Source organism: Pelobates fuscus, chromosome 8 (assembly GCF_036172605.1).
Source record: "Pelobates fuscus isolate aPelFus1 chromosome 8, aPelFus1.pri, whole genome shotgun sequence".
In the NCBI taxonomy this organism is placed as follows: domain Eukaryota; kingdom Metazoa; phylum Chordata; class Amphibia; order Anura; family Pelobatidae; genus Pelobates; species Pelobates fuscus.
This window is the reverse complement of record NC_086324.1, coordinates 175,638,461-175,666,330: the sequence shown is the minus strand read 5'-3', so window position 1 is coordinate 175,666,330 and position 27,870 is coordinate 175,638,461. Positions and strand designations below refer to the sequence as shown.

Below are 27,870 nucleotides of genomic sequence, written 5' to 3'. Positions count from 1 at the left end.
CCATTTGCACATGTAAACTGTACATGTATTAATGTATTCATATACAGAGTGCACCCGCCTGCTTCCGTCCTGCTCTTACAGTTACTGAGGCCCTGAGTGCGCGAGACAGCGGAACAGGCAACGAGTTTCCTGGGTTAGTGCTCTGATTGCAAATATTACAAGTTGGGGCTGGTTTTAATGGTTTAATGTCTCCTTTAAGGATAAATGATATTTTCCAGAGGAGGATTGGTAATTGTTGCTATCGTTAGTATAATTACCCAGCAGAGGAGGGGATGACCAGGTCTGTGTGTTGCTCTGCAGGTGAGATGCTCTGCAGTCACACTTCAAATGCCATTTTCAGGGTCCAAAAGAGAGGTAAGGAAGCATTATGTTGCGAAGCGGACCAGGAGCAGAATTACTTGGGGTAGGGAGTGGGTTCTTATCATACCTGAGGGGGCAGACGCAGTTAGTAATTTTTTTTTTTTTTTTTAGGGTATTATGTGACATTTATGGAAATAAAACTATAACAAGGAGTTGTTGTGTGATCATGTGGTCTGTAGCAGTAATGGGGTTATCAAAGGTGGAGCAGAGTGATTGCCCTGTTTATCCCGTTTGTACAGATTCATCCTCTAGATGGCAGTGGAGTGCGAGAGAGCATCCGCTTTTTGATGCACCAAGTGAGAGGGACAGAGATGGCACTCAGGGAACTGGCGAAGAATGCGCTGTGGATCTGGAAGAGAGTGAGATTATTAGGAGTACTTCAGGAGAGCCAGGACTGTGAGACGAGATTCAGAGTGGGTCTGTAAGAGACCTCTGCTAGGGATGTAATGAGCAGGAGAACAGACACTGGAGAAGGTGCTGGAAAGCGTGGCTAAAGAAAAGCCTGTAAAGTTACCAAATTTGTGTAGACAGCCTATAGTTACACACCAACGTGAGCATTTACTCACCCAGTAGGGGTCTCTGTTTAAAGGGCCGGTGAGCAGCAGGAACAGAGGATGCTGGGAGAGGGTGAGGAGCGATGACAGAAATATGTAAATTCCAAGCAGTGCCCCGTAGTGTCGCTCCGGAAACCTGAAATATGGAATTGGTAGCATTGTATTTGATGAACGGGCAGCGCTGGGTGATCAAATGTTGTCAGTACTCACGTGTTAAACAGCGAGAACGTGACCAGGAACATGGAACTTCTAACCAACACGTGTAGCACAAACCCTAAAACCTGAAAGAGAGAACAGAAATGGCAGCAGGGAACGCTTTGACACGGAGTGCTATTCACCGCCATGGGGATATATACAGAGACATACTGAGTGCTACTCACTGCCATGGGGATATATAAAGAGACATACTGAGTGCTACTCACTGCCATGGGGATAAATACAGAGACAGATACGGACTGCTACTCACTGCCATGGGGATATATACAAAGAGATACCGAGTGCTACTCACTGCCATGGGAATAAATACAGAGACATACTGAGTGCTACTCACTGCCATGGGAATAAATACAGAGACATACTGAGTGCTACTCACTGCCATGGGAATAAATACAGAGACATACTGAGTGCTACTCACTGCCATGGGGATAAATACAGAGACAGATACGGACTGCTACTCACTGCCATGGGAATAAATACAGAGACAGATACTGAGTGCTACTCACTGCCATGGGAATAAATACAGAGACATACTGAGTGCTACTCACTGCCATGGGAATATATACAGAGACAGATATGGACTGCTACTCACTGCCATGGGAATATATACAGAGACATACTGAGTGCTACTTACTGCCATGGGGATATCTACGGAGACATACTGAGTGCTACTCACTGCCACAGGGATATTTATGGAGACATACTGAGTGCTACTCACTGCCACGGGGATATCTACAGAGACAGATACTGAGTGCTACTCACTGCCACGGGGATATCTACAGATACTGAGTGCTACTTACTGCCATGGGGATATCTACAGAGACAGATACTGAGTGCTACTCACTGCCAGGGATAGGCATTGAAAGCTCGGAGACGATGAGATCCCTCGTTTAATACCTGCAGCCCCAGGGAGGGGACGAGACAGCTCACTCCAAACCCAATAACAGCGAAAATCCTGAGAGTGTACACTACAAATAGTCTCTCAATCGAGCTCTGAGACTTGCACCTAATGCAGAGAAAGAACATATCAGGACAGGCTTCCCCAGTGCTGGCTGCGTGAGAACATATCAGGACAGGCTCCCCCAGTGCTGGCTGCGTGAGAACATATCAGGACAGGCTCCCCCAGTGCAGGCTGCGTGAGAACATATCAGGACAGGCTCACACAGTGACTTTTTCTAATGTCTGATTATTTGTAATATTTTCCACCGACCTTGTTCTGGAGGCCTCGCTGCCTGCCTGGGAGTTTCTGGGTGTTTGTAGAAGGCATGAAATGAGTGGGGCTGTAAAGAGGCCAAGCATTTGGAATGCTCCAAAAAGCGACGAGTAAAAATCTAAAGGGTAAAGAAATGACTAATAAAGTGATGTATGGACGGAGTAAAGGAACACTGGAGGCTCTCTGATGGCTGCGGTCCCCTGGCACTGGCCTCCCTTTCAGTTTTAATCTCATACTAAACATCCTCTCTGTTTTACCTGGGCTAATAAGGAAGCATTATCCTGAGCAGCAAGGGGCGGCTGTGATTGGCTGAGAATGTCAGCTGACTGCATTCAGCCTATCACAGCGCCCATTGCTGGCATAATATGATATGGCTGAAGGAAGTGTGTAATCTCGGTCTTAACCACACCTCCAGTGGGGGCGGAGCTCTGGGCAGCCAGGGAACCTTATTTAGTGTTAAACTGCTCCACAATGGTTGAACACTGAAAGCAGGGGCACTGCCAGGTGACTTTATGTCTTATAACCACTTCAATATGATGAAATGGTTTAACACTGAAAGCAGGGGCACTGCCAGGTGACTTTATGTCTTATAACCACTTCAATATGATGAAATGGTTTAACACTGAAAGCAGGGGCACTGCCAGGTGACTTTATGTCTTATAACCACTTAAACATGATGAAATGGTTTAACACTGAATGGAGGGACAGCGCCAGAAAACTCCAGGTACTATAACCACTTCAATGTGATAAGATTGTTCAACACTTAATTGAAGGACAGCGCCAGAGGACTCCAGGCACTATAACCACTACAGTTAGATAAATGGTTAAATAGAATCCGTGATGTTGTTTTACCTGCAGTCTTTTGATTCTCTGTTATACTCTGGAGATGGAGGTTGAGGGATAAGATGTAGAAGTGGAGCCAGGAGAGGAGCAGACAGTCGGAGATCATGTGCAGAATAAATGGGGCACTCAGAAGGCTGTGCTGCAGAGGGGGCCCAGTGCCTGGGGCGGGGAGAACACAGCAACAAGGTTTAAATAGCGCCATTTACTCTGTAGGATTGTGATAAGCTGACAATCCGTTCAGAGTTTGGGCTAAAATAGTCACTTAGAGGTTAATTTTTCAAATCAATTGATTTGCACACCGAATATTAAAGTCCTTTGCCCACCCACTACAATTCCTTGTTTGGTGATTAATTACCGGCACTAATACCTGTTATATGATTAAAAGCTGGCACTAACTTTTTGGCCAGACTACTACTAATAGACTACTGGCTAGGAAAATATGGTCTTACAGTGGTTCGTTGCTGACATCTAGTGACTGTATATGGTAATGCATGGTCTTGTTGCATATTGGATGTATAGTGACCCTCTGTGGTTAAGATGTGACAGTACTCTATGTATATAATTTTAAAGGGGAACTGTAAGCACCAAAACAACTGTACAGTAATAAAGCAGTTTTAGTGTATAGATCATGCCCCTACAGTCTCACAGCTCAATTATCTGCCATTTAGGAGTCAAAGCACTTTGTTTATACAGCCCTAATCACACCTCCAATGGCTGTGACCCACATGAAAAAAAGTTTGTTTCACTCATATCTTATATCACAGTGTGTTTACTGTAGAAGTTATCTCCTGCCCTAAATGAACTTTAAACAAATGAAGGTGGCTCCCCCGCCGTCAGCTGAAAATGGAGAGTTAATGCGTATGCGCAGCAATGGCCGCGCTCGAATTAGGATTTCTCCATAGGAAAGCATTATACAATGCATAGCATGAGGATGGCCAGTGTCAGGTGAACAAAAGTCCCTCTGGTGGCTCTCTACCTAATTATAGGTATATTTCTTAAAAACTGCAGTAATTACCGTTGCAGGGTTAAGGGATCTGGGAATATGCACCCAGACCACTTCAATGAGCTGATGTGGTCTGGGTGCCTATTGTGTCTCTTTGATTTGGTGCTTACACTGTCCCTTTAAGCGTTTCTAATAAACAAGCTCTGAGCTTCCTGCCAAGTGGGCCAGCACAAAAACATGACGGGCTGACCTTCACTGAGTTGGATAGTAACCCTTGTGCATTGAGTCTAGGATTTAACCTGTAGGAGGAACTTGATATTGCTAGTGCATAATTAATAAAGTAATATAATTAATAATAATTTTTGCAATCTTGTTCTAAATCTTCATCTCCTCTAAAAATTCCAAAATGGAACCATGACAGGAGACAGGAGGCCTGTCACATCCTAATTAGTACAAGGCTATTGTACATTCTTTAACATACAGCCCTGAAATTTATTATTCTTCTCTAGTCACTAAATATCTCTAGCTATCCCACCACCACTACCACACCGTCCAAACCACGACTAGGGTTACAGGGTTAGTCACTAAATATCTCTAGCTATCCCACCACCACTACCACACCGTCCAAACCACGGCTAGCGTTACAGGGTTAGTCACTAAATATCTCTAGCTATCCCACCACCACTACCACACCGTCCAAACCACGGCTAGCATTACAGGGTTAGTCACTAAATATCTATCTATCCCACCACCACTACCACACCGTCCAAACCACGGCTAGAGTTACAGGGTTAGTCACTAAATATCTCTATCTATCCCACCACCACTACCACACCGTCCAAACCACGGCTAGGGTTACAGGGTTAGTCACTAAATATCTCTAGCTATCCCACTACCACACCGTCCAAACCACGGCTAGCATTACAGGGTTAGTCACTAAATGTCTCTAGCTATCCCACTACCACACCGTCCAAACCACGACTAGGGTTACAGGGTTAATCACTAAATATCTCTAGCTATCCCACCACCACTACCACACCGTCCAAACCACGGCTAGCATTACAGGGTTAGTCACTAAATGTCTCTAGCTATCCCACCACCACTACCACACCGTCCAAACCACGACTAGGGTTACAGGGTTAGTCACTAAATATCTCTAGCTATCCCACTACCACACAGTCCAAACCATGGCTAGGGTTACAGGGTTAGTCACTAAATATCTCTAGCGATCCCACTACCACACCGTCCAAACCACCGCTAGCGTTACAGGGTTAGTCACTAAATATCTCTAGCTATCCCACCACCACTACCACACCGTCCAAACCATGGCTAGGGTTACAGGGTTAGTCACTAAATATCTCTAGCTATCCCACCACCACACCGTCCAAACCATGGCTAGGGTTACAGGGTTAGTCACTAAATATCTCTAGCTATCCCACCACCACTACCACACAGTCCAAACCACCGCTAGCATTACAGGGTTAGTCACTAAATGTCTCTAGCTATCCCACCACCACTACCACACCGTCCAAACCACGACTAGGGTTACAGGGTTAGTCACTAAATATCTCTAGCTATCCCACTACCACACAGTCCAAACCATGGCTAGGGTTACAGGGTTAGTCACTAAATATCTCTAGCGATCCCACTACCACACCGTCCAAACCACCGCTAGCGTTACTGGGTTAGTCACTAAATATCTCTAGCTATCCCACCACCACTACCACACCGTCCAAACCATGGCTAGGGTTACAGGGTTAGTCACTAAATATCTCTAGCTATCCCACCACCACACCGTCCAAACCATGGCTAGCGTTACAGGGTTAGTCACTAAATATCTCTAGCTATCCCACCACCACTACCACACCATCCAAACCATGGCTAGGGTTACAGGGTTAGTCACTAAATATCTCTAGCTATCCCACCACCACTACCACACCGTCCAAACCATGGCTAGGGTTACAGGGTTAGTCACTAAATATCTCTAGCTATCCCACCACCACACCGTCCAAACCATGGCTAGCGTTACAGGATTAGTCACTAAATATCTCTAGCTATCCCACCACCACTACCACACTGTTCAAACCATGGCTAGGGTTACAGGGTTAATCACTAAATATCTCTAGCTATCCCACCACCACTACCACACCTTTCAAACCACGGCTAGCGTTACAGGGTTAGTCACTAAATATCTCTAGCTATCCCACCACCACAACGTCCAAACCACGGCTAGGGTTACAGGGTTAGTCACTAAATATCTCTAGCTATCCCACCACCACACCGTCCAAACCATAGCTAGGGGTACAGGGTTAATCACTAAATATCTCTAGCTATCCCACCACCACTACCACACCATCCAAACCATGGCTAGGGTAACAGGGTTAATCACTAAATATCTCTAGCTACCCCACCACCACTACCACACCGTCCAAACCTCGGCTAGCGTTACAGGGTTATTCACTAAATATCTCTAGCTATCCCACCACCACTACCACACCGTCCAAACCACGGCTAGGGTTACAGGGTTAGTCACTAAATATCTATAGCTATCCAACCACCACTACCACACCGTCCAAACCACGGCTAGCGTTACAGGGCTAGTCACTAAATATCTCTAGCTATCCCACCACCACACCGCCCAAACCATGGCTAGGGTTACAGGGTTAATCACTAAATATCTCTAGCTATCCCACCACCACTACCACACCGTCCAAACCATGGCTAGGGTTACAGGGTTAGTCACTAAATATCTCTAGCTATCCCACCACCACACCGTCCAAACCATGGCTAGCGTTACAGGGTTAGTCACTAAATATCTCTAGCTATCCCACCACCACTACCACACTGTTCAAACCATGGCTAGGGTTACAGGGTTAATCACTAAATATCTCTAGCTATCCCACCACCACTAACACACCTTTCAAACCACGGCTATCGTTACAGGGTTAGTCACTAAATATCTCTAGCTATCCCACCACCACTACCACACCGTCCAAACCATGGCTAGCATTTCAGGGTTAGTCACTAAATATCTCTAGCTATCCCACCACCACTACCACACCGTCCAAACCATGGCTAGGGTTACAGGGTTAGTCACTAAATATCTCTAGCTATCCCACCACCACAACGTCCAAACCACGGCTAGGGTTACAGGGTTAGTCACTAAATATCTCTAGCTATCCCACCACCACTACCACACCGTCCAAACCATGGCTAGGCTAGGGTTACAGGGTTAGTCAGTAAATATCTCTAGCTATCCCACCACCACACCGTCCAAACCATAGCTAGGGGTACAGGGTTAATCACTAAACATCTCTAGCTATCCCACCACCAATACCACACCATCCAAACCATGGCTAGGGTAACAGGGTTAATCACTAAATATCTCTAGCTACCCCACCACCACTACCACACCGTCCAAACCACGGCTAGCGTTACAGGGTTATTCACTAAATATCTCTAGCTATCCCACCACCACTACCACACCGTCCAAACCACGGCTAGGGTTACAGGGTTAGTCACTAAATATCTATAGCTATCCAACCACCACTACCACACCGTCCAAACCACGGCTAGCGTTACAGGGCTAGTCTCTAAATATCTATAGCTATCCCACCACCACACCGCCCAAACCATGGCTAGGGTTACAGGGTTAATCACTAAATATCTCTAGCTATCCCACCACCACTACCACACCGTCCAAACCATGGCTAGGGTTACAGGGTTAGTCACTAAATATCTCTAGCTATCCCACCACCACACCGTCCAAACCATGGCTAGCGTTACAGGGTTAGTCACTAAATATCTCTAGCTATCCCACCACCACTACCACACTGTTCAAACTATGGCTAGGGTTACAGGGTTAATCACTAAATATCTCTAGCTATCCCACCACCACTACCACACCTTTCAAACCACGGCTATCGTTACAGGGTTAGTCACTAAATATCTCTAGCTATCCCACCACCACTACCACACCGTCCAAACCATGGCTAGCATTTCAGTGTTAGTCACTAAATATCTCTAGCTATCCCACCACCACTACCACACCGTCCAAACCATGGCTAGGGTTACAGGGTTAGTCACTAAATATCTCTAGCTATCCCACCACCACAACGTCCAAACCACGGCTAGGGTTACAGGGTTAGTCACTAAATATCTCTAGCTATCCCACCACCACTACCACACCGTCCAAACCATGGCTAGGCTAGGCTAGGGTTACAGGGTTAGTCAGTAAATATCTCTAGCTCTCCCACCACCACACCGTCCAAACCATAGCTAGGGGTACAGGGTTAATCACTAAATATCTCAAGCTATCCCACCACCACTACCACACCATCCAAACCATGGCTAGGGTAACAGGGTTAATCACTAAATATCTCTAGCTACCCCACCACCACTACCACACCGTCCAAACCACGGCTAGCGTTACAGGGTTATTCACTAAAAATCTCTAGCTATCCCACCACCACTACCACACCGTCCAAACCACGGCTAGCGTTACAGGGTTAGTCACTAAATATCTCTAGCTATCCCACCACCACACCGCCCAAACCATGGCTAGGGTTACAGGGTTAATCACTAAATATCTCTAGCTATCCCACCACCACTACGACACCGTCCAAACCACGGCTAGCGTTACAGGGTTATTCACTAAATATCTCTAGCTATCCCACCACCACTACCACACCGTCCAAACCACGGCTAGGGTTACAGGGTTAGTCACTAAATATCTATAGCTATCCAACCACCACTACCACACCGTCCAAACCACGGTTAGCGTTACAGGGCTAGTCACTAAATATCTCTAGCTATCCCACCACCACACCGCCCAAACCATGGCTAGGGTTACAGGGTTAATCACTAAATATCTCTAGCTATCCCACCACCGCTACGACACCGTCCAAACCATGGCTAGGGTTACAGGGTTAGTCACTAAATATCTCTAGCTATCCCACCACCACTACCACACCATCCAAACCACGGCTAGGGTTACAGGGTTAATCACTAAATATCTCTAGCTACCCCACCACCACTACCACACCGTCCAAACCACGGCTAGCGTTACAGGGTTATTCACTAAATATCTCTAGCTATCCCACCACCACTACCACACCGTCCAAACCACGGCTAGCGTTACAGGGTTAGTCACTAAAAATCTCTAGCTATCCCACCACCACACCGCCCAAACCATGGCTAGGGTTACAGGGTTAATCACTAAATATCTCTAGCTATCCCACCACCACTACGACACCGTCCAAACCACGGCTAGCGTTACAGGGTTATTCACTAAATATCTCTAGCTATCCCACCACCACTACCACACCGTCCAAACCACGGCTAGGGTTACAGGTTTAGTCACTAAATATCTATAGCTATCCAACCACCACTACCACACCGTCCAAACCACGGCTAGCGTTACAGGGCTAGTCACTAAATATCTCTAGCTATCCCACCACCACACCGCCCAAACCATGGCTAGGGTTACAGGGTTAATCACTAAATATCTCTAGCTATCCCACCACCGCTACGACACCGTCCAAACCATGGCTAGGGTTACAGGGTTAGTCACTAAATATCTCTAGCTATCCCACCACCACTACCACACCGTCCAAACCACGGCTAGCGTTACAGGGTTAGTCACTAAATATCTCTAGCTATCCCACCACCACTACCACACCATCCAAACCACGGCTAGGGTTACATGGTTAATCACTAAATATCTCTAGCTATCCCACCACCACTACCACACCGTCCAAACCATGGCTAGGGTTACAGGGTTAGTCACTAAATATCTCTGGCTATCCCACCACCACTACCACACCATCCAAACCATAGCTAGGGTTACAGGGTTAGTCACTAAATATCTCTGGCTATCCCACTACCACACCGTCCAAACCATGGTTAGGGTTACAGGGTTAATCACTAAATATCTCTAGCTATCCCACCACCACTACCACACCATCCAAACCATAGCTAGGGTTACAGGGTTAATCACTAAATATCTCTAGCTATCCCACCACCACTACCACACCGTCCAAACCATGGCTAGGGTTACAGGGTTAGTCACTAAATATCTATGGCTATCCCACTACCACACCGTCCAAACCATGGCTAGGGTTACAGGGTTAATCACTAAATATCTCTAGCTATCCCACCACCACTACCACACTGTCCAAACCATGGCTAGGGTTAACGGGTTAGTCACTAAATATCTCTAGCTATCCCACTACCACACTGTCCAAACCACGGCTAGGGTTACAGGGTTAATCACTAAATATCTCTAGCTATCCCACCACCACTACCACACTGTCCAAACCATGGCTAGGGTTAACGGGTTAGTCACTAAATATCTCTAGCTATCCCACTACCACACTGTCCAAACCATGGCTAGGGTTACAGGGTTAGTCACTAAATATCTATGGCTATCCCACTACCACACCGTCCAAACCATGGCTAGGGTTACAGGGTTAATCACTAAATATATCTAGCTATCCCACCACCACTACCACACCGTCCAAACCATGACTAGGGTTACAGGGTTAGTCACTAAATATCTCTTGCTATCCCACTACCACACCGTCCAAACCACGGCTAGGGTTACATGGTTAATCACTAAATATCTCTAGCTATCCCACAACCACTACCACACCGTCCAAACCATGGCTAGTGTTACAGGGTTTATCACTAAATATCTCTAGCTATCCCACCACCACTACCACACCGTCCAAACCATGGCTAGGGTTACAGGGTTAGTCACTAAATATCTCTAGCGATCCCACTACCACACCGTCCAAACCATGGCTAGGGTTACAGGGTTAGTCACTAAATATCTCTGGCTATCCCACCACCACTACCACACCATCCAAACCATAGCTAGGGTTACAGGGTTAATCACTAAATATCTCTAGCTATCCCACCACCACTACCACACCGTCCAAACCATGGCTAGGGTTACAGGGTTAGTCACTAAATATCTCTGGCTATCCCACTACCACACCGTCCAAACCATGGTTAGGGTTACAGGGTTAATCACTAAATATCTCTAGCTATCCCACCACCACTACCACACCATCCAAACCATAGCTAGGGTTACAGGGTTAATCACTAAATATCTCTAGCTATCCCACCACCACTACCACACCGTCCAAACCATGGCTAGGGTTACAGGGTTAGTCACTAAATATCTATGGCTATCCCACTACCACACCGTCCAAACCATGGCTAGGGTTACAGGGTTAATCACTAAATATCTCTAGCTATCCCACCACCACTACCACACTGTCCAAACCATGGCTAGGGTTAACGGGTTAGTCACTAAATATCTCTAGCTATCCCACTACCACACTGTCCAAACCACGGCTAGGGTTACAGGGTTAATCACTAAATATCTCTAGCTATCCCACCACCACTACCACACTGTCCAAACCATGGCTAGGGTTAACGGGTTAGTCACTAAATATCTCTAGCTATCCCACTACCACACTGTCCAAACCACGGCTAGGGTTACAGGGTTAATCACTAAATATCTCTAGCTATCCCACCACCACTACCACACCGTCCAAACCATGACTAGGGTTACAGGGTTAGTCACTAAATATCTCTTGCTATCCCACTACCACACCGTCCAAACCACGGCTAGGGTTACATGGTTAATCACTAAATATCTCTAGCTATCCCACAACCACTACCACACCGTCCAAACCATGGCTAGTGTTACAGGGTTTATCACTAAATATCTCTAGCTATCCCACCACCACTACCACACCGTCCAAACCATGGCTAGGGTTACAGGGTTAGTCACTAAATATCTCTAGCTATCCCATTACCACACCATCCAAACCATGGCTAGGGTTACAGGGTTAGTCACTAAATATCTCTAGCGATCCCACTACCACACCGTCCAAACCATGGCTAGGGTTACAGCGTTAATCACTAAATATCTCTAGCTATCACACCACCACTACCACACCGTCCAAACCACGGCTAGGGTTACAGGTTTAATCACTAAATATATCTCGCTATCCCACCACCACTACCACACCGTCCAAACCATGGCTAGGGTTACAGGGTTAGTCACTAAATATCTCTTGCTATCCCACTACCACACCGTCCAAACCATGACTAGGGTTACAGGGTTAATCACTAAATATCTCTAGCTATCCCACAACCACTACCACACCGTCCAAACCATGGCTAGGGTTACAGGGTTTATCACTAAATATCTCTAGCTATCCCACCACCACTACCACACCGTCCAAACCATGGCTAGGGTTACAGGGTTAGTCACTAAATATCTCTAGCTATCCCACTACCACACCGTCCAAACCATGGCTAGGGTTACAGCGTTAATCACTAAATATCTCTAGCTATCACACCACCACTACCACACCGTCCAAACTATGGCTAGGGTTACAGGTTTAATCACTAAATATATCTCGCTATCCCACTACCACACCGTCCAAACTATGGCTAGGGTTACAGGGTTAGTCACTAAATATATCTCGCTATCCCACCACCACTACCACACCGTCCAAACCACGGCTAGGGTAACAGGGTTAGTCACTAAAGTGAAAACTGTCGGAAATTTAAAGTGAATTTGAAATTGCCAAATTGGACAATTTGTTTTCAGTTCAGCGTTTTTGGCCCTAAATTTGAAATCCACTTTGAATTCTAAGAAATTCTTATTTTAGTAAATAACGCTGTTGATAATGTGTTATGAGTGTGCACTCACTCTCAGGTTTTATGAAACTCATTTTTTTGCTGCGATTCAAGATCCTTTCTTTGTCCCTCAGTGAATCCTGGAATTTGTGTTTGAGAGACTTCTGACACCAGGGCTGCTCCTCCGGCTTCCTCTTTTGCAGTGCGTCGTAGCAGTTTATCTGCAGGGCGATACTAAGAGAGAGAAGAGATTCATGGATCAAAATCTGAGATCTCTCCCTCCCTCAGCTCTATCTCTCTCGACTACCTTGCCTCCATTCACTGTCATTGTCAAACTAGTGTCCATGAAACAGCCTTTCCCAATATAATTACTCCTATCCCATCCTTTATCCCACCCTGCTCAATTAGTCTTTCTTCAAGCCATTGTTTTACCATGAAGTCTGAGAATTCCTTCTCGTTCTCCCTCGCTGTTTGTTCCTCTCCATGCTACCTTGTGCAACTCTGCAATGTCTTCTCTCCCATCCTCCTACACCTCGTAAATGTTCCTCTCCGAGAGACATGTCAGTCTGATGTGGACATTCACATCGCTCCATTGTCGTACAGTTACATTATATCCAATGACCAGAGCCACGCCAGACATATAACTTACTGACCAGAGCCACGCCAGCCATATAACCCACCGGCCAGAGCCACGCCAGACATATAAGTTACTGACCAGAGCCACGCCAGACATGTAACCCACTGACCAGAGCCATGCCAGACATATAACTTACTGACCAGAGCCACGCCAGACATGCAACCCACTGACCAGAGCCATGCCAGACATATAACCCACTGGCCAGAGCCACACCAGATATATAACTTACTGACCAGAGCCACGCCAGCCATATAACTTACTGACCAGAGCCACGCCAGGCATATAACACACTGATCAGAGCCATGCCAGGCACATAAAATACCAACCATGGTACATGCCATACATATAACATATAAACTACAGCCACGTTAGCAATATGACCTACAGATCAGAACCACGCTAGACACATAACCCAATAACCAGAGTCACGCCAGCCATATAACACACTGTTGCTCACTTACACCATCCTACTCACTGAAGCACACTTTATCCAGATCCTCACTCACACATTTGTGCGTCCTCACTCACCTGTACTTTTTGTTTCTTCCTTCTGTTTGGTCCAAGTCCCAGCAGAAGAAGCTGTTCAGGAACATCATGCAGGATAACGCTCCAAACACCAACATTAAAGGCACAAAACGGACCCCAGCATTGTAAATGACCTTAAGAAACCAGCAATTGGACATTACAGAGAGGTCTAAAATCAAAGCAAATATTTGGAGACAAGAAACAATCCACTCTCCCTACCGCACCCCCTTCCCCTTCTACATCCCTTTTCATGGTTTCCTTACATCAGTCAGTTTTCCACACTGTGACCTCCCACCATCCCCCCCTAGCAATTCCTCCACTTTAGCGTGAGCCCACATCTGTCCTTCTGCCGTGTTCCTCCTTTTCTTACCTTAATAATGGTGAATACTGTGCTTGAGGCAATGAAAGAGGCAATGACCAAGGAGGTGTAGATGGATCGAGTCTTCTTCAGGAAGAGCGGAAGCTGAGGGACAGGAGAGTCAAATAAAAAATAAATAAAAAACCAGGGCTATTAGCAACATGCAGCTGGACCTCCCGGACTTAACTGCATTCAGGCATCAGCTTAATTTATGTAAAGACATGAATTAAACTGCTGGCATAGTTTTAATATCTTAACCCGTACCTCCATTCATGTTCTTACACGAGAGGAGCTTCAGGCAACTGTATGCTTGTTGCTCTTATACTAAATTATGAGAGAGCCTGAAAGCTCTCTGAGTCAGGGTTAGAGCTAGGATTCTGGTTGGGCTTAGTTAGGGTTAGAGCTAGGATTCTGGTTGGGCTTAGTTAGGGTTTGAGCTAGGATTCTGGTTTGGGGGTAGAGTTTAGGTTAGAGTTAGGATTCTGGTTTGGCTTAGTTAGGGTTAGAGTCTGGTTGGGCTTAGTTAGGGTTAGAGCAAGGATTCTGGTTTGGCTTAGTTAGGGTTAGAGCTAGGATTCTGGTTGGGCTTAGTTAGGGTTAGAGCTAGGATTTTGGTTGGGCTTAGTTAGGGTTTGAGCAAGGATTCTGGTTTGGGGGTAGGGATAGAGTTAGAATTCTGGTTGGGGTAGTGTCAGGGTTAGAGCTAGGATTCTGGTTGGGCATAGTAAGGGTTACAGCTAGGATTCTGGTTTGGCTTAGTTAGGGTTAGAGCTAGGATTCTGGTTGGGCTTAGTTAGGGTTAAGGCTAAGATTACAGCTACGTTATGGATAAGGTTAGTGTTAGGGCTAAGGGGTCTTTTGGGTTAAGATTTCTATAATTTTAGTGCAGCAGTTAATGGTAATGGATTATATAGTATGACACAGTTATCCTTAGAACAGCTCAAGAAAATTTGGCTTGTGAGAGGTAGAATGTGGTCCAAATATTGAAGTTGAGTGACCGGCTCAGGGATATGGGGGAGCAGTTACATTGCTATTACAACACAGTTTGAAAGTAACCAAAAATCTTGGGATTGATACAGAATGTGTGTTATCTGTATATCTTAATAGTATTATCATATCCACACCTTATCAGTCTTATCATGTCCACACCTTCGCAGTCTTATCATCTCCACACCGTATCAGTCTTATCATGTCCACACCGTATCAGTCTTATCATGTCCACACCGTATCAGTCTTATCATGTCCACACCGTATCAGTCTTATCATGTCCACACCGTATCAGTCTTATCATGTCCACACCGTATCAGTCCTATCATGTCCACACCTTTGCAGTCTTATCATGTCCACACCATATCAGTCTTATCATGTCCACACCGTATCAGTCTTATCATGTCCACACCGTATCAGTCTTATCATGTCCACACCGTATCAGTCTTATCATGTCCACACCGTATCAGTCTTATCATATCCACACCGTATCAGTCTTATCATGTCCACACCGTATCAGTCTTATCATGTCCACACCTTATCAGTCTTATCATGTCCACACCTTATCAGTCTTATCATGTCCACACCTTATCAGACTTATCATGTCCACACCTTCACAGTCATAAAGAGCTCATGTGGTATAAGCTTGCTGGGTAGAAGATTTCCTTAATGCTCTCAATCCACCATTACATTGACTGACTAAAGTCCAATACCCATTACTCTGGACTGAGAACATTTTTGTAAACTTGTCTTACTGGCAGAGGTTTTATTAAAATTGAATTTGTAATATGTATTCACAACTATAGATGCATCAGTGCAATTAGAAGAATCACACAATACATATTTACAGACCAGCATGGAGTAGGTGGTGGGTTAAATGGCTGCAGGGAGCTGAGCATCAATAATTTTCTTTTCAGATGAATTGTTGTTTAAACACTACGTGTTGATACTGAACACAAGGTACGTCAATAAGACGAGAATATAAACACAATAAAGTCAAACACTGATAAGGACGTCTACTGCCTGATATTGTCTGTTTAACAATAAATCATGTGTCCGTTTAATTTGAGCAGGGTAAAGTGTGGGGTTGTGGGACAGATACATGTTATAATTCACCCTTGGTAGAGGACATTCCACGCAGAGTCCTACAAGCTTACCATGAGCGAAGTGAACAGGATACAACTGCCACCAACTCCCAGACCCACCAGGGCAAACGGAAAAAATAAGGACAGACCTGAGGAGAGAAGGTGTGAACGTGTAATAGATTCAATAAGACAAAAAAAAAAAACGCATGTAGAAGAATAGATTATTTAATGCAGATATCTGCATATCGGTCTGGCTGATCTCAAATCGTTTACGCACATTTATGTGAGGGTTATGGAAGAGGCAACACTACACACACATGCTGTAGGAAAGGGCTACAAATAGTGGAATGGGGATCAGTACACACAATATGCAAACAGGGTGAGATTGGGGATCTGTACTAGTGTAAGAGTAGTATAGAGGTTAAGGGTTAAGAGTACTGTAAGTATTCCTGTAGTGTAGCAGTTTAGGTTTGGGGTAGTGTGTCACTGTAGTGTGGATGTTATGGGTTGGGGTAGTGTGTTACTGTAGTGTGGATGTTATGGGTTGGGGTAGTGTGTTACTGTAGTGTGGATGTTATGGGTTGGGGTAGTGTGTTACTGTAGTGTGGATGTTAAGGGTTGGGGTAGTGTGTTACTGTAGTGTAAGTGTTAAGTGTTGGGGTAGTGTGTTACTGTAGTGTGAGTGCTAATGTTTGGGGTAGTGTGTTACTGTAGTGTGGATGTTAAGGGTTGGGGTAGTGTGTTACTGTAGTGTGAGTGTTAATAGTTGGGGCAGTGTGTTAATGTAGTGTGAGTGTTAAGGGTTGGGGTAGTGTGTTACTGTAGTGTGAGTGTTAAGGGTTGGGGTAGTGTGTTACTGTAGTGTGGATGTTAAGGGTTGGGGTAGTGTGTTACTGTAGTGTGAGTGTTAAGGGTTGGGGTAGTGTGTTACTGTAGTGTGATTGTTAATGGTTGGGGCAGTGTGTTACTGTAGTGTGAGTGTTAAGGGTTGGGGTAGTGTGTTACTGTAGTGTGATTGTTAATGGTTGGACTAGTGCGTTACTGTAGTGTGGATGTTAAGGGTTGGGGTAGTGTGTTACTGTAGTGTGAGTGTTAAGGGTTGGGGTAGTGTGTTACTGTAGTGTGATTGTTAATGGTTGGGGCAGTGTGTTACTGTAATGTGAGTGTTAAGGGTTGGAGTAGTGTGTCACTGTAGTGTGATTGTTAATGGTTGGGGCAGTGTGTTACTGTGGTGTGAGTGTTAAGGGTTGGGGTAGTGTGTTACTGTAGTGTGATTGTTAATGGTTGGGGCAGTGTGTTACTGTAGTGTGAGTGTTAAGGGTTGGGGTAGTGTGTTACTGTAGTGTAAAGGTTAATGTTTAGTGTAAGAGTTAGGGTAGTGTAGGGGTTATGGGATTTTGTTTACCTTTAGAGAAGTGGAGGCTACGAAGGTTGAATCACAACCATAGTAATGGTCAAGTTATAAATTAAGAATCCAAGCAGAGTATGTACCTTGACAAAGAGGGTCAATATGCGCACAGTATGAGGAGGGGTACAATATAAAGGTTGGTAAATCCAATAAACGAGGATAAGTGGGGGATCTCTCTATGGTAGATATGTCTGGATAATGTACATAAGGGAACCGGGATAATGTCTATACTATAATGGAGTTATACATTCTCCAAAGTAAACCTTATAAAGACCAGAGGGTTATACGTTGTACTTACTGTCAGGGTTGGTGCACGAATACGTCAACATCAGGAATGAGACAGATACCAGCGCTCTGTATGGGGATCGAGGGCAAAATATAAAAAAAAAAAATAGAGAAAAAAGGAATAATAACTAATTCAAGAAAGAAATAGCTTGAATCAACATCAGGGGGCACTTAATTTGAGAATTTGGGGACTGAGGGTTACATGGGGTGAGATAGCTGATCCAGCGTAAGATGCGAGGTTTAAGCAGAACATTAAACGGGGGTCAGCAACTCACCCCCCAATCTGGCGCAATGACCGCAGCTGGACGTGTTCCATCAGAAGTTGCAGAGGTAAGAATGTGCACCCCAAAAAGACTGATCCCACCGTGTACCCCAAATTTAGAGCCTGCTCCTGTGGTGAGCAGAGCGTTTTTTCGATCTTGATGGTGGGCCTTTTATCTTTATCACTGTTTATTGGGTGTCCTCTACTGTTACCCCCATCGATGGGGGGCTCTCCATCCTTAGCACCGCTGACTGGTGAATCTGGTGACCACAAACGAGAAAATGGTAAAAACGTAGAGAAAGAGATAATAAAAAAACAGGAAGCTGACAGCGTGAAAGGGACATATTATGGGAGGAAACATGACAGGAAGGTGAAGTCACCACAAAACTATAGTGACCAGATCTCGCACCTGCTGGAAACCACAGAAACACAATAATGGTTCAACTCGATAACAAACACACAATCTGACAGAAACACAACAATGGTTTAACACGATAACAAACACACAATCTGACAGAAACACAACAATGGTTCAACACGACAAAAACACACAATCTGACAGAAATGCAACAATGGTTCAACACGATAACAAACACACAATCTGACAGAAACACAACAAAGGTTCAACACGACAACAAACACACAATCTGACAGAAACGCAACAATGGTTCAACACGATAAAAAACACACAATCTGACAGAAATGCAACAATGGTTCAACACGATAACAAACACACAATCTGACAGAAACTCAACAATGGTTCAACACGACAACAAACACACAATCTGACAGAAACGCAACAATGGTTAAACACGATAACAAACACACAGTCTGACAGAAACGCAACAATGGTTAAACACGATAACAAACACACAATCTGACAGAAACGCAACAATGGTTCAACACGATAAAAACACACAATCTGACAGAAACACAACAATGGTTCAACACGATAACAAACACACAATCTGACAGAAACACAACAATGGTTCAACACGACAACAAACACACAATCTGACAGAAATGCAACAATGGTTCAACACGATAACAAACACAATCTGACAGAAACGCGACAATGGTTCAACACGATAAAAAACACACAATCTGACAGAAAACACACAATAGTTCAACACAACAACAAACACACAATCTGCCAGAAAACACACAATCTGACAGAAACACACAATAGTTCAACACGATAACAAACACACAATCTGACAGAAACACACAATAGTTCAAACACGATAACAAACATACAATCTTATTGAAAACACACGGTGTGACAGAAAACACACAATCTGACATTAAACACACAGTGTGTCTCCTGTGCCTGGCACACGCCATACTAACCTGTACTGTTTATACTGGCGTAACCTGTCTGGCTGCTGTCATTAGTCCACACGTGGAGCCGCCCCGAATCTATGGCTAACAGTAACATTAGGCAATATGTAAGGAAGCAGTTTGTGCAAAATACCACAATATACTAATATATCAATAAACCAATATATCAATATACCAATATATCAATATACCAATGTACCAATATACCAATATACCAATATATCTATATACCAATATACCAATATATCAATATACCAATATATCTATATACCAATATACCAATATATCAATATACCAATATATACCAATATACCAATATATCTATATACCAATATACCAATATATCTATATACCAATATTCCAATATACCAATATATCAATAAACCAATATATCAATATAGCAATATACCAATATATCAATATATATATATACCAATATTCCAATATATCAATATACCAATATATCTATATACCAATATATCAATATATCAATATACCAATATATCTATATACCAATATATCTATATACCAATATATCAATATATCAATATACCAATATATCTATATACCAATATTCCAATATATCAATATATCAATATACCAAAATACCAATATACCAATATATCAATAAACCAATATATCAATATACCAATATACCAATATATCAATATATATATACCAATATTCCAATATATCAATATACCAATACATCTATATACCAATATATCAATATATCAATATACCAATATATCTATATACCAATATATCAATATATCAATATACATATAAATCAATATACCAATATATCTATCTACCAATATATCAATATACCAATAAATCAATATACCAATATACCAATATATCAATATACCAATATATCTATATACCAATATACAATATACCAATATACAAATATACCAATATATCAATGTACCAATAAATCAATATACCAATATATCTATATACCAATATACCAATATATTAATATACCAATAAATCAATATACCAATATATCAATATATCACTATACCAATATATCTATATACCAATATACCAATATACCAATATATCAATATACCAATAAATCAATATACCAATATATCTATATACCAATATATCAATATACCAATAAATCAATATACCAAAATATCTATATACCAATATATCAATATATCAATATATCAATATACCAACATATCTATATACCATTATACCAATATACCAATATATCAATGTACCAATAAATCAATATACCAATATATCTATATACCAATATACCAATATATTAATATACCAATATATCAATATACCAATAAATCAATATACCAATATACCGATATATCTATATACCAATATACCAATATATAAATATATCAATATACCAATATACCAATAAATCAATATACCCTATATCTATATACCAATATATCAATATAGCAATATACCAATAAATCAATGTACCAATATATCAATATACCAATATACCAATATACAATATATCAATATATTTAAATACCAATATATCAATATACCAATATATCTATATACCAATATACAATATATAAATATACCAATACATCAATATACCAATATATCTATATACCAATATACCAATATATCAATATACCAATAAATCAATATACTAATATATCAATATACCAATATACAATATACCAATATATCAATATACCAATATACAATATATCAATATACCAATATATCTATATACCAATATATCAATATACCAAAATATCTATATAACAATATACAATATACCAAAATATCTATATACCAATATACCAATATACCAATATATCTATATACCAATATACAATATACCAATATATCAATATACCAATATATCTATATACCAATATACAATATACCAATATACCAATATATCAATATACCAATATACAATATACCAATATACCAATATACCAATATATCATATACCAATAAATCAATATACCAATATACAATTTATCAATATACCAATATATCTATATACCAATATACAATATACCAATGTACCAATATATCAATATATCTATATACCAATATACAATATACCAATATACCAATATATCAATATACCAATAAATCAATATACCAATATACAATATACCAATATACCAATATATCATATACCAATAAATCAATATACCAATATACAATTTATCAATATACCAATATAACAATATATCTATATACCAATATACAATATACTAATATATCAATATATCAATATACCAATATACCAATATATCAATATACCAATATACCAATATATAATATACTAATATATCAATATACCAATATATCTATATACCAATATACAATATACTAATATATCAATATATCAATATACCAATATACCAATATATCAATATACCAATATACCAATATATAATATACTAATATATCAATATACCAATATACCAATATATCTATATACCAATATACAATATACTAATATATCAATATATCAATATACCTATATACCACTACAATAAACTCTGTGCATCATAACACATGGATATATTCACTAAATACAAACAGAATTTCTCAATAACTAATTTGGACAGAATATAAAGGGGAGCTGTCACTTTCATGTATTTAAGAAATATGTATCTGTGAGATGTAAAAAATAAAATATAAAACTCCACATCTCTCTATCCTGTAACTGGGCGCCTCCATCTTAGCTCCCTGTCAATCATTGTTATAAGCTCCGCCCTTTACACCTGGCAGTCAGTATAGAGAGAGCCACCTCCATCTTAGCTCCCTGTCAGTCATTGTTATAAGCTCCGCCCTTTACACCTGGCAGTCAGTATAGAGAGAGCCACCTCCATCTTAGCTCCCTGTCAATCATTGTTATAAGCTCCGCCCTTTACACCTGGCAGTCAGCATAGAGAGAGACACCTCCATCTTAGCTCCCTGTCAATCATTGTTATAAGCTCCGCCCTTTACACCTGGCAGTCGGTATAGAGAGAGCCACCTCCATCTTAGCTCCCTGTCAATCATTGTTATAAGCTCCGCCCTTTACACCTGGCAGTCAGTATAGAGAGAGCCACCTCCATCTTAGCTCCCTGTCAGTCATTGTTATAAGCTCCGCCCTTTACACCTGGCAGTCAGTATAGAGAGAGCCACCTCCATCTTAGCTCCCTGTCAATCATTGTTATAAGCTCCGCCCTTTACACCTGGCAGTCGGTATAGAGAGAGCCACCTCCATCTTAGCTCCCTGTCAATCATTGTTATAAGCTCCGCCCTTTACACCTGGCAGTCAGTATAGAGAGAGCCACCTCCATCTTAGCTCCCTGCCAATCATTGTTATAAGCTCCGCCCTTTACACCTGGCAGTCAGTATAGAGAGAGCCACCTCCATCTTAGCTCCCTGTCAATCATTGTTATAAGCTCCGCCCTTTACACCTGGCAGTCAGTATAGAGAGAGCCACCTCCATCTTAGCTCCCTGTCAGTCATTGTTATAAGCTCCGCCCATTACACCTGGCAGTCAGTATAGAGAGAGCCGCCTCCATCTTAGCTCCCTGTCAGTCATTGTTATAAGCTCCGCCCTTTACACCTGGCAGTCAGTATAGAGAGAGCCACCTCCATCTTAGCTCCCTGTCAATCATTGTTATAAGCTCCACCCTTTACACCTGGCAGTCAGTATAGAGAGAGCCGCCTCCATCTTAGCTCCCTGTCAGTCATTGTTATAAGCTCCGCCCTTTACACCTGGCAGTCAGTATAGAGAGAGCCACCTCCATCTTAGCTCCCTGTCAATCATTGTTATAAGCTCCACCCTTTACACCTGGCAGTCAGTATAGAGAGAGCCACCTCCATCTTAGCTCCCTGTCAATCATTGTTATAAGCTCCACCCTTTACACCTGGCAGTCAGTATAGAGAGAGCCGCCTCCATCTTAGCTCCCTGTCAGTCATTGTTATAAGCTCCGCCCTTTACATCTGGCAGTCAGTATAGAGAGAGCCTCCTCCATCTTAGCTCCCTGTCAATCATTGTTATAAGCTCCGCCCTTTACACCTGGCAGTCAGTATAGAGAGAGCCGCCTCCATCTTAGCTCCCTGTCAGTCATTGTTATAAGCTCCGCCCTTTACACCTGGCAGTCAGTATAGAGAGAGCCGCCTCCATCTTAGCTCCCTGTCAGTCATTGTTATAAGCTCCGCCCTTTACACCTGGCAGTCAGTATAGAGAGAGCCACCTCCATCTTAGCTCCCTGTCAATCATTGTTATAAGCTCCGCCCTTTACACCTGGCAGTCAGTATAGAGAGAGCCACCTCCACCTTAGCTCCCTGTCAATCATTGTTATAAACTCCGCCCTTTACATCTGGCAGTCAGTATAGAGAGAGCCACCTCCATCTTAGCTCCCTGTCAATCATTGTTATAAGCTCCGCCCTTTACATCTGGCAGTCAGTATAGAGAGAGCCACCTCCATCTTAGCTCCCTGTCAGTCATTGTTATAAGCTCCGCCCTTTACACCTGGCAGTCAGTATAGAGAGAGCCACCTCCATCTTAGCTCCCTGTCAGTCATTGTTATAAGCTCCGCCCTTTACACCTGGCAATCAGTATAGAGAGAGCCGCCTCCATCTTAGCTCCCTGTCAATCATTGTTATAAGCTCCGCCCTTTACACCTGGCAGTCAGTATAGATAGAGCCACCTCCATCTTAGTTCCCTGTCAATCATTGTTATAAGCTCCGCCCTTTACACCTGGCCGTCAGTATAGAGGGAGCCACCTCCATCTTAGCTCCCTGTCAATCATTGTTATAAGCTCCGCCCATTACACCTGGCAGTCAGTATAGAGAGAGCCACCTCCATCTTAGCTCCCTGTCAATCATTGTTATAAGCTCCGCCCTTTACACCTGGCAGTCAGTATAGAGAGAGCCACCTCCATCTTAGCTCCCTGTCATTCATTGTTATAAGCTCCGCCCTTTACACCTGGCAGTCAGTATAGAGAGAGCCACCTCCATCTTAGCTCCCTGTCAATCATTGTTATAAGCTCCGCCCTTTACACCTGGCAGTCAGTATAGAGAGAGCCACCTCCACCTTAGCTCCCTGTCAATCATTGTTATAAACTCCGCCCTTTACATCTGGCAGTCAGTATAGAGAGAGCCACCTCCATCTTAGCTCCCTGTCAATCATTGTTATAAGCTCCGCCCTTTACACCTGGCAGTCAGTATAGAGAGAGCCACCTCCATCTTAGCTCCCTGTCAGTCATTGTTATAAGCTCCGCCCTTTACACCTGGCAGTCAGTATAGAGAGAGCCACCTCCATCTTAGCTCCCTGTCAATCATTGTTATAAGCTCCGCCCTTTACACCTGGCTGTCAGTATAGAGAGAGCATACAGAGAGGAGGAGACATGTAACAATGTTTCTTTTTTTCCTCCCCATTTGCATTGTATGCCCTGGCTGTGTCTAGATTGACCTGGGTTGTCATGTCATGCCTTATCTTTAAAGGAACACTCCAAACACCATAACTACTTCTACCTGACGTTGCCCTCCTGTAATCAAATAATTTGCAAATGGTTTGACAATTCACCTGGGTTCTGCCAGACACAAATACAAAATAGGACAAGCGCATCCAGAATATATCAATGAACTGTCAGTGTGTAATCTGTTAACATTGCTATATTCTGGTTGTGCTATTTGGCTTCCATTGTGAGCTCTCAGCTCTGAACCAGCCAGCCCGTGCCGAGTGCACTAAGCTGACGCTATCAGCCAGTAACCCACCGCTGTGGACTTAGCTCAGTTTGCTACCATTCCCTCATCCGTGGATAAGATTTACTCATTTTCCAGCTGTTCCCAAATTAGGTTTTCCTCCTCTAACAAAATTAAAGGGACTCTCCAGGGAAGAGATTTTACTTACCTGGTTCCAGCGCCGGGAGCCTCGTGAAGCCGCGCCCCCTATTTCGTCAAAATGACGAAATAGGCGGGCGCGAGCAGGGAGCAATCAGACACTTCCATTTGGAAGCGTCATTGCTCCCTTGTGCGCATGCGCGGCTTCGCCACACATGCGCACATACTTCAGAGGGCGGCATTTATGCCGCCCTCTGAAGTCCTGAGCGCACTACCGCTTTGCCCGCCCCCTCCTCCGCTGACAGGCTGGAGAGAGATGGCGCGCACACAATGCCTTCTCTCTCCTGAACACGTCAGACGTATTTTAATACGTCTGACGTGTACAGGGCCTTTTTAGGGCCCTGCATGATAGGAAGTCCCTCTGGTGGCCGTCTGAGTGACGGCCACGGAGGTATTCCTATCAATCAATGTAAACACTGTATTTTCTCTGAAAATACAGTGTTTACATTAGATTGCCTGCAGGGAGCTATAGATAATACCTGAACAACTACATTAAGCTGTAGTTGTTCAGGTGACTATAGTGTCCCTTTAAGCTAGGCAAAATATAAATATAAGAATTTGTGCAAGAAAAACACAATTTAACTTTGCACCTCGCTGTTCTCTTCCAACGCATGTTATCAGATTACTGTCTGTAAAATCCCTGGACGCACAGCTTGAAGGATAACGCATTGAGAGCAAAGATATAACTACGGTATCTTAACCATCAAATGGGCATTCCAAATAAACAGAACCACAGGTCCATGGTGTTATTGGTACCAGACATAGGGGGCGCTCCTCTGCATTGTAATGCACCTCCTTCTCATTGTAACTGCATTTCACAAGGACCCATAAATCCCCTTGGACCATATTTCCTTTCTTATTTAATAGTGGAGATCCCACTAATTGGGTGATTTGAGTAAGTTTTACAACAAATTGAAACTGTGGGAATTCTTTTCAATGCAGAATTATTCACAATAAAAATCTATTCATTTCCCTTTCTGAACTTTCCCTTTCACACATTACATGGGAGGGACATTTATTTCTGCACAATTTGTAGATAAATATAAACACTAGAAGCAGGGATTAAGCAATTTAAAATACATAGAAATATTAAACATTAACATCAGCTTTCCTAATATCAGACAGGATTCTGTCGGAGTTAATAAAATGTCCCCAACTCGGCCACGATGAAGGGTGCACGTTCGGAATGGGGTCATTGTGAAAAGCCAGTGTATGGACCCAGATTAGATCTTTTTATAATAAACATTTGTAATCCCATTATTTTATCATCCTCCCTCTTCTCTGCACTTTATATATACTCCATCCTTGGCCTATGTGAGGTGTAATATGTATAGAAAACAGTTCACAGGGGATATAATATAATATTTATATAAGTTTTGACCTATTAGCGCGTTGCCTCTCCAACACAGCTCAGACAAATTTAGTCTTCATACCCTGATCCCCTGATCCCTCGACGTTTAATTAACTCCCATATTACCAAGACTGGTGGAACCCCCTATTTATTAAATCACGATAAATCACTAAATACTCAGCTGTAGCAAATGAAATCCAAATTGCAAAACGATAGCCAAGCCGTGACTAGGACTGAGTTAACCAATTCTTCAAAATCATCAAATTTGGCCTCAATTTTGGCGTCCGAGTGTCATTTTCTGCAATTCGATGTTTAGTATAATTATATATCATTATACACGTACCTGGCCCGCAGGGTTTGGCCATCACCCCCTCCTCTGTTAAGATGGGACTCAGACAGTTCCAACCAAGAAGACATCCTGAAAAGAGAAGGGTCTCTACTAGCGCAGAGGTCATCACCCACAATCTCCCCATCTTGGTGGAGTGCTCGCTCAGGTGTTCTGCTGAATGACTGAATGTATATTTAGAGGTGAGTGTGTGTGATATTGGCCTTACTCTCTCTGCCTTTGGTAGATGGCTGTGTGTTTTGGTCACACACCCTGACACAATGTTTACACATGTTACACAACTCTCCAAACTCACATTCTATGTGACGAGGAGTCTGGGAGGGCAGTGTGTACACTACAACAGACTATAAACACACACAGTGATATACACAGCCTCCCTCAGGCACAATCTGACAAAGGACACCTTGTCACACACGCTCAAAATGGGTTCAGACGATACCAATGGAATTAAAAAAACACTACAGCACATCTTAAAGGAAAACCTTATGAATACAAAGATCACTAAAGTGTCTCTCTGCCCCATGTGTCCCTTTAAAGGGAGAGATGTTAAAGGATACCTGTCATGCCTATTATAACTGAGGCTCTTTTTATAGAATATATAATTTTATCTATATTGTGCTGGCAGATTTG

At 42.8% G+C, this 27,870-nt stretch overlaps 1 protein-coding gene across 1 annotated transcript; it reads right to left on the bottom strand.

Moving 5' to 3' along the window:
• Nucleotides 1–67: 67 nt before the first annotated feature.
• LOC134572078 (large neutral amino acids transporter small subunit 4-like) lies at nt 68–27,427 on the bottom strand. Its single transcript, XM_063430886.1, has 14 exons — nt 27,238–27,427; nt 19,688–19,762; nt 18,351–18,597; nt 18,089–18,144; nt 16,455–16,531; nt 14,323–14,415; nt 13,956–14,086; nt 12,864–13,024; nt 3,196–3,345; nt 2,341–2,461; nt 2,028–2,136; nt 1,125–1,195; nt 927–1,050; nt 68–709 (listed from the first exon to the last, which is right to left on the bottom strand). The coding sequence occupies exons 1-14, from the start codon at nt 27,365–27,367 to the stop codon at nt 602–604; spliced, it is 1,653 nt and encodes a 550-aa protein (XP_063286956.1). The 5' UTR covers nt 27,368–27,427; the 3' UTR covers nt 68–601.
• Nucleotides 27,428–27,870: the final 443 nt, after the last annotated feature.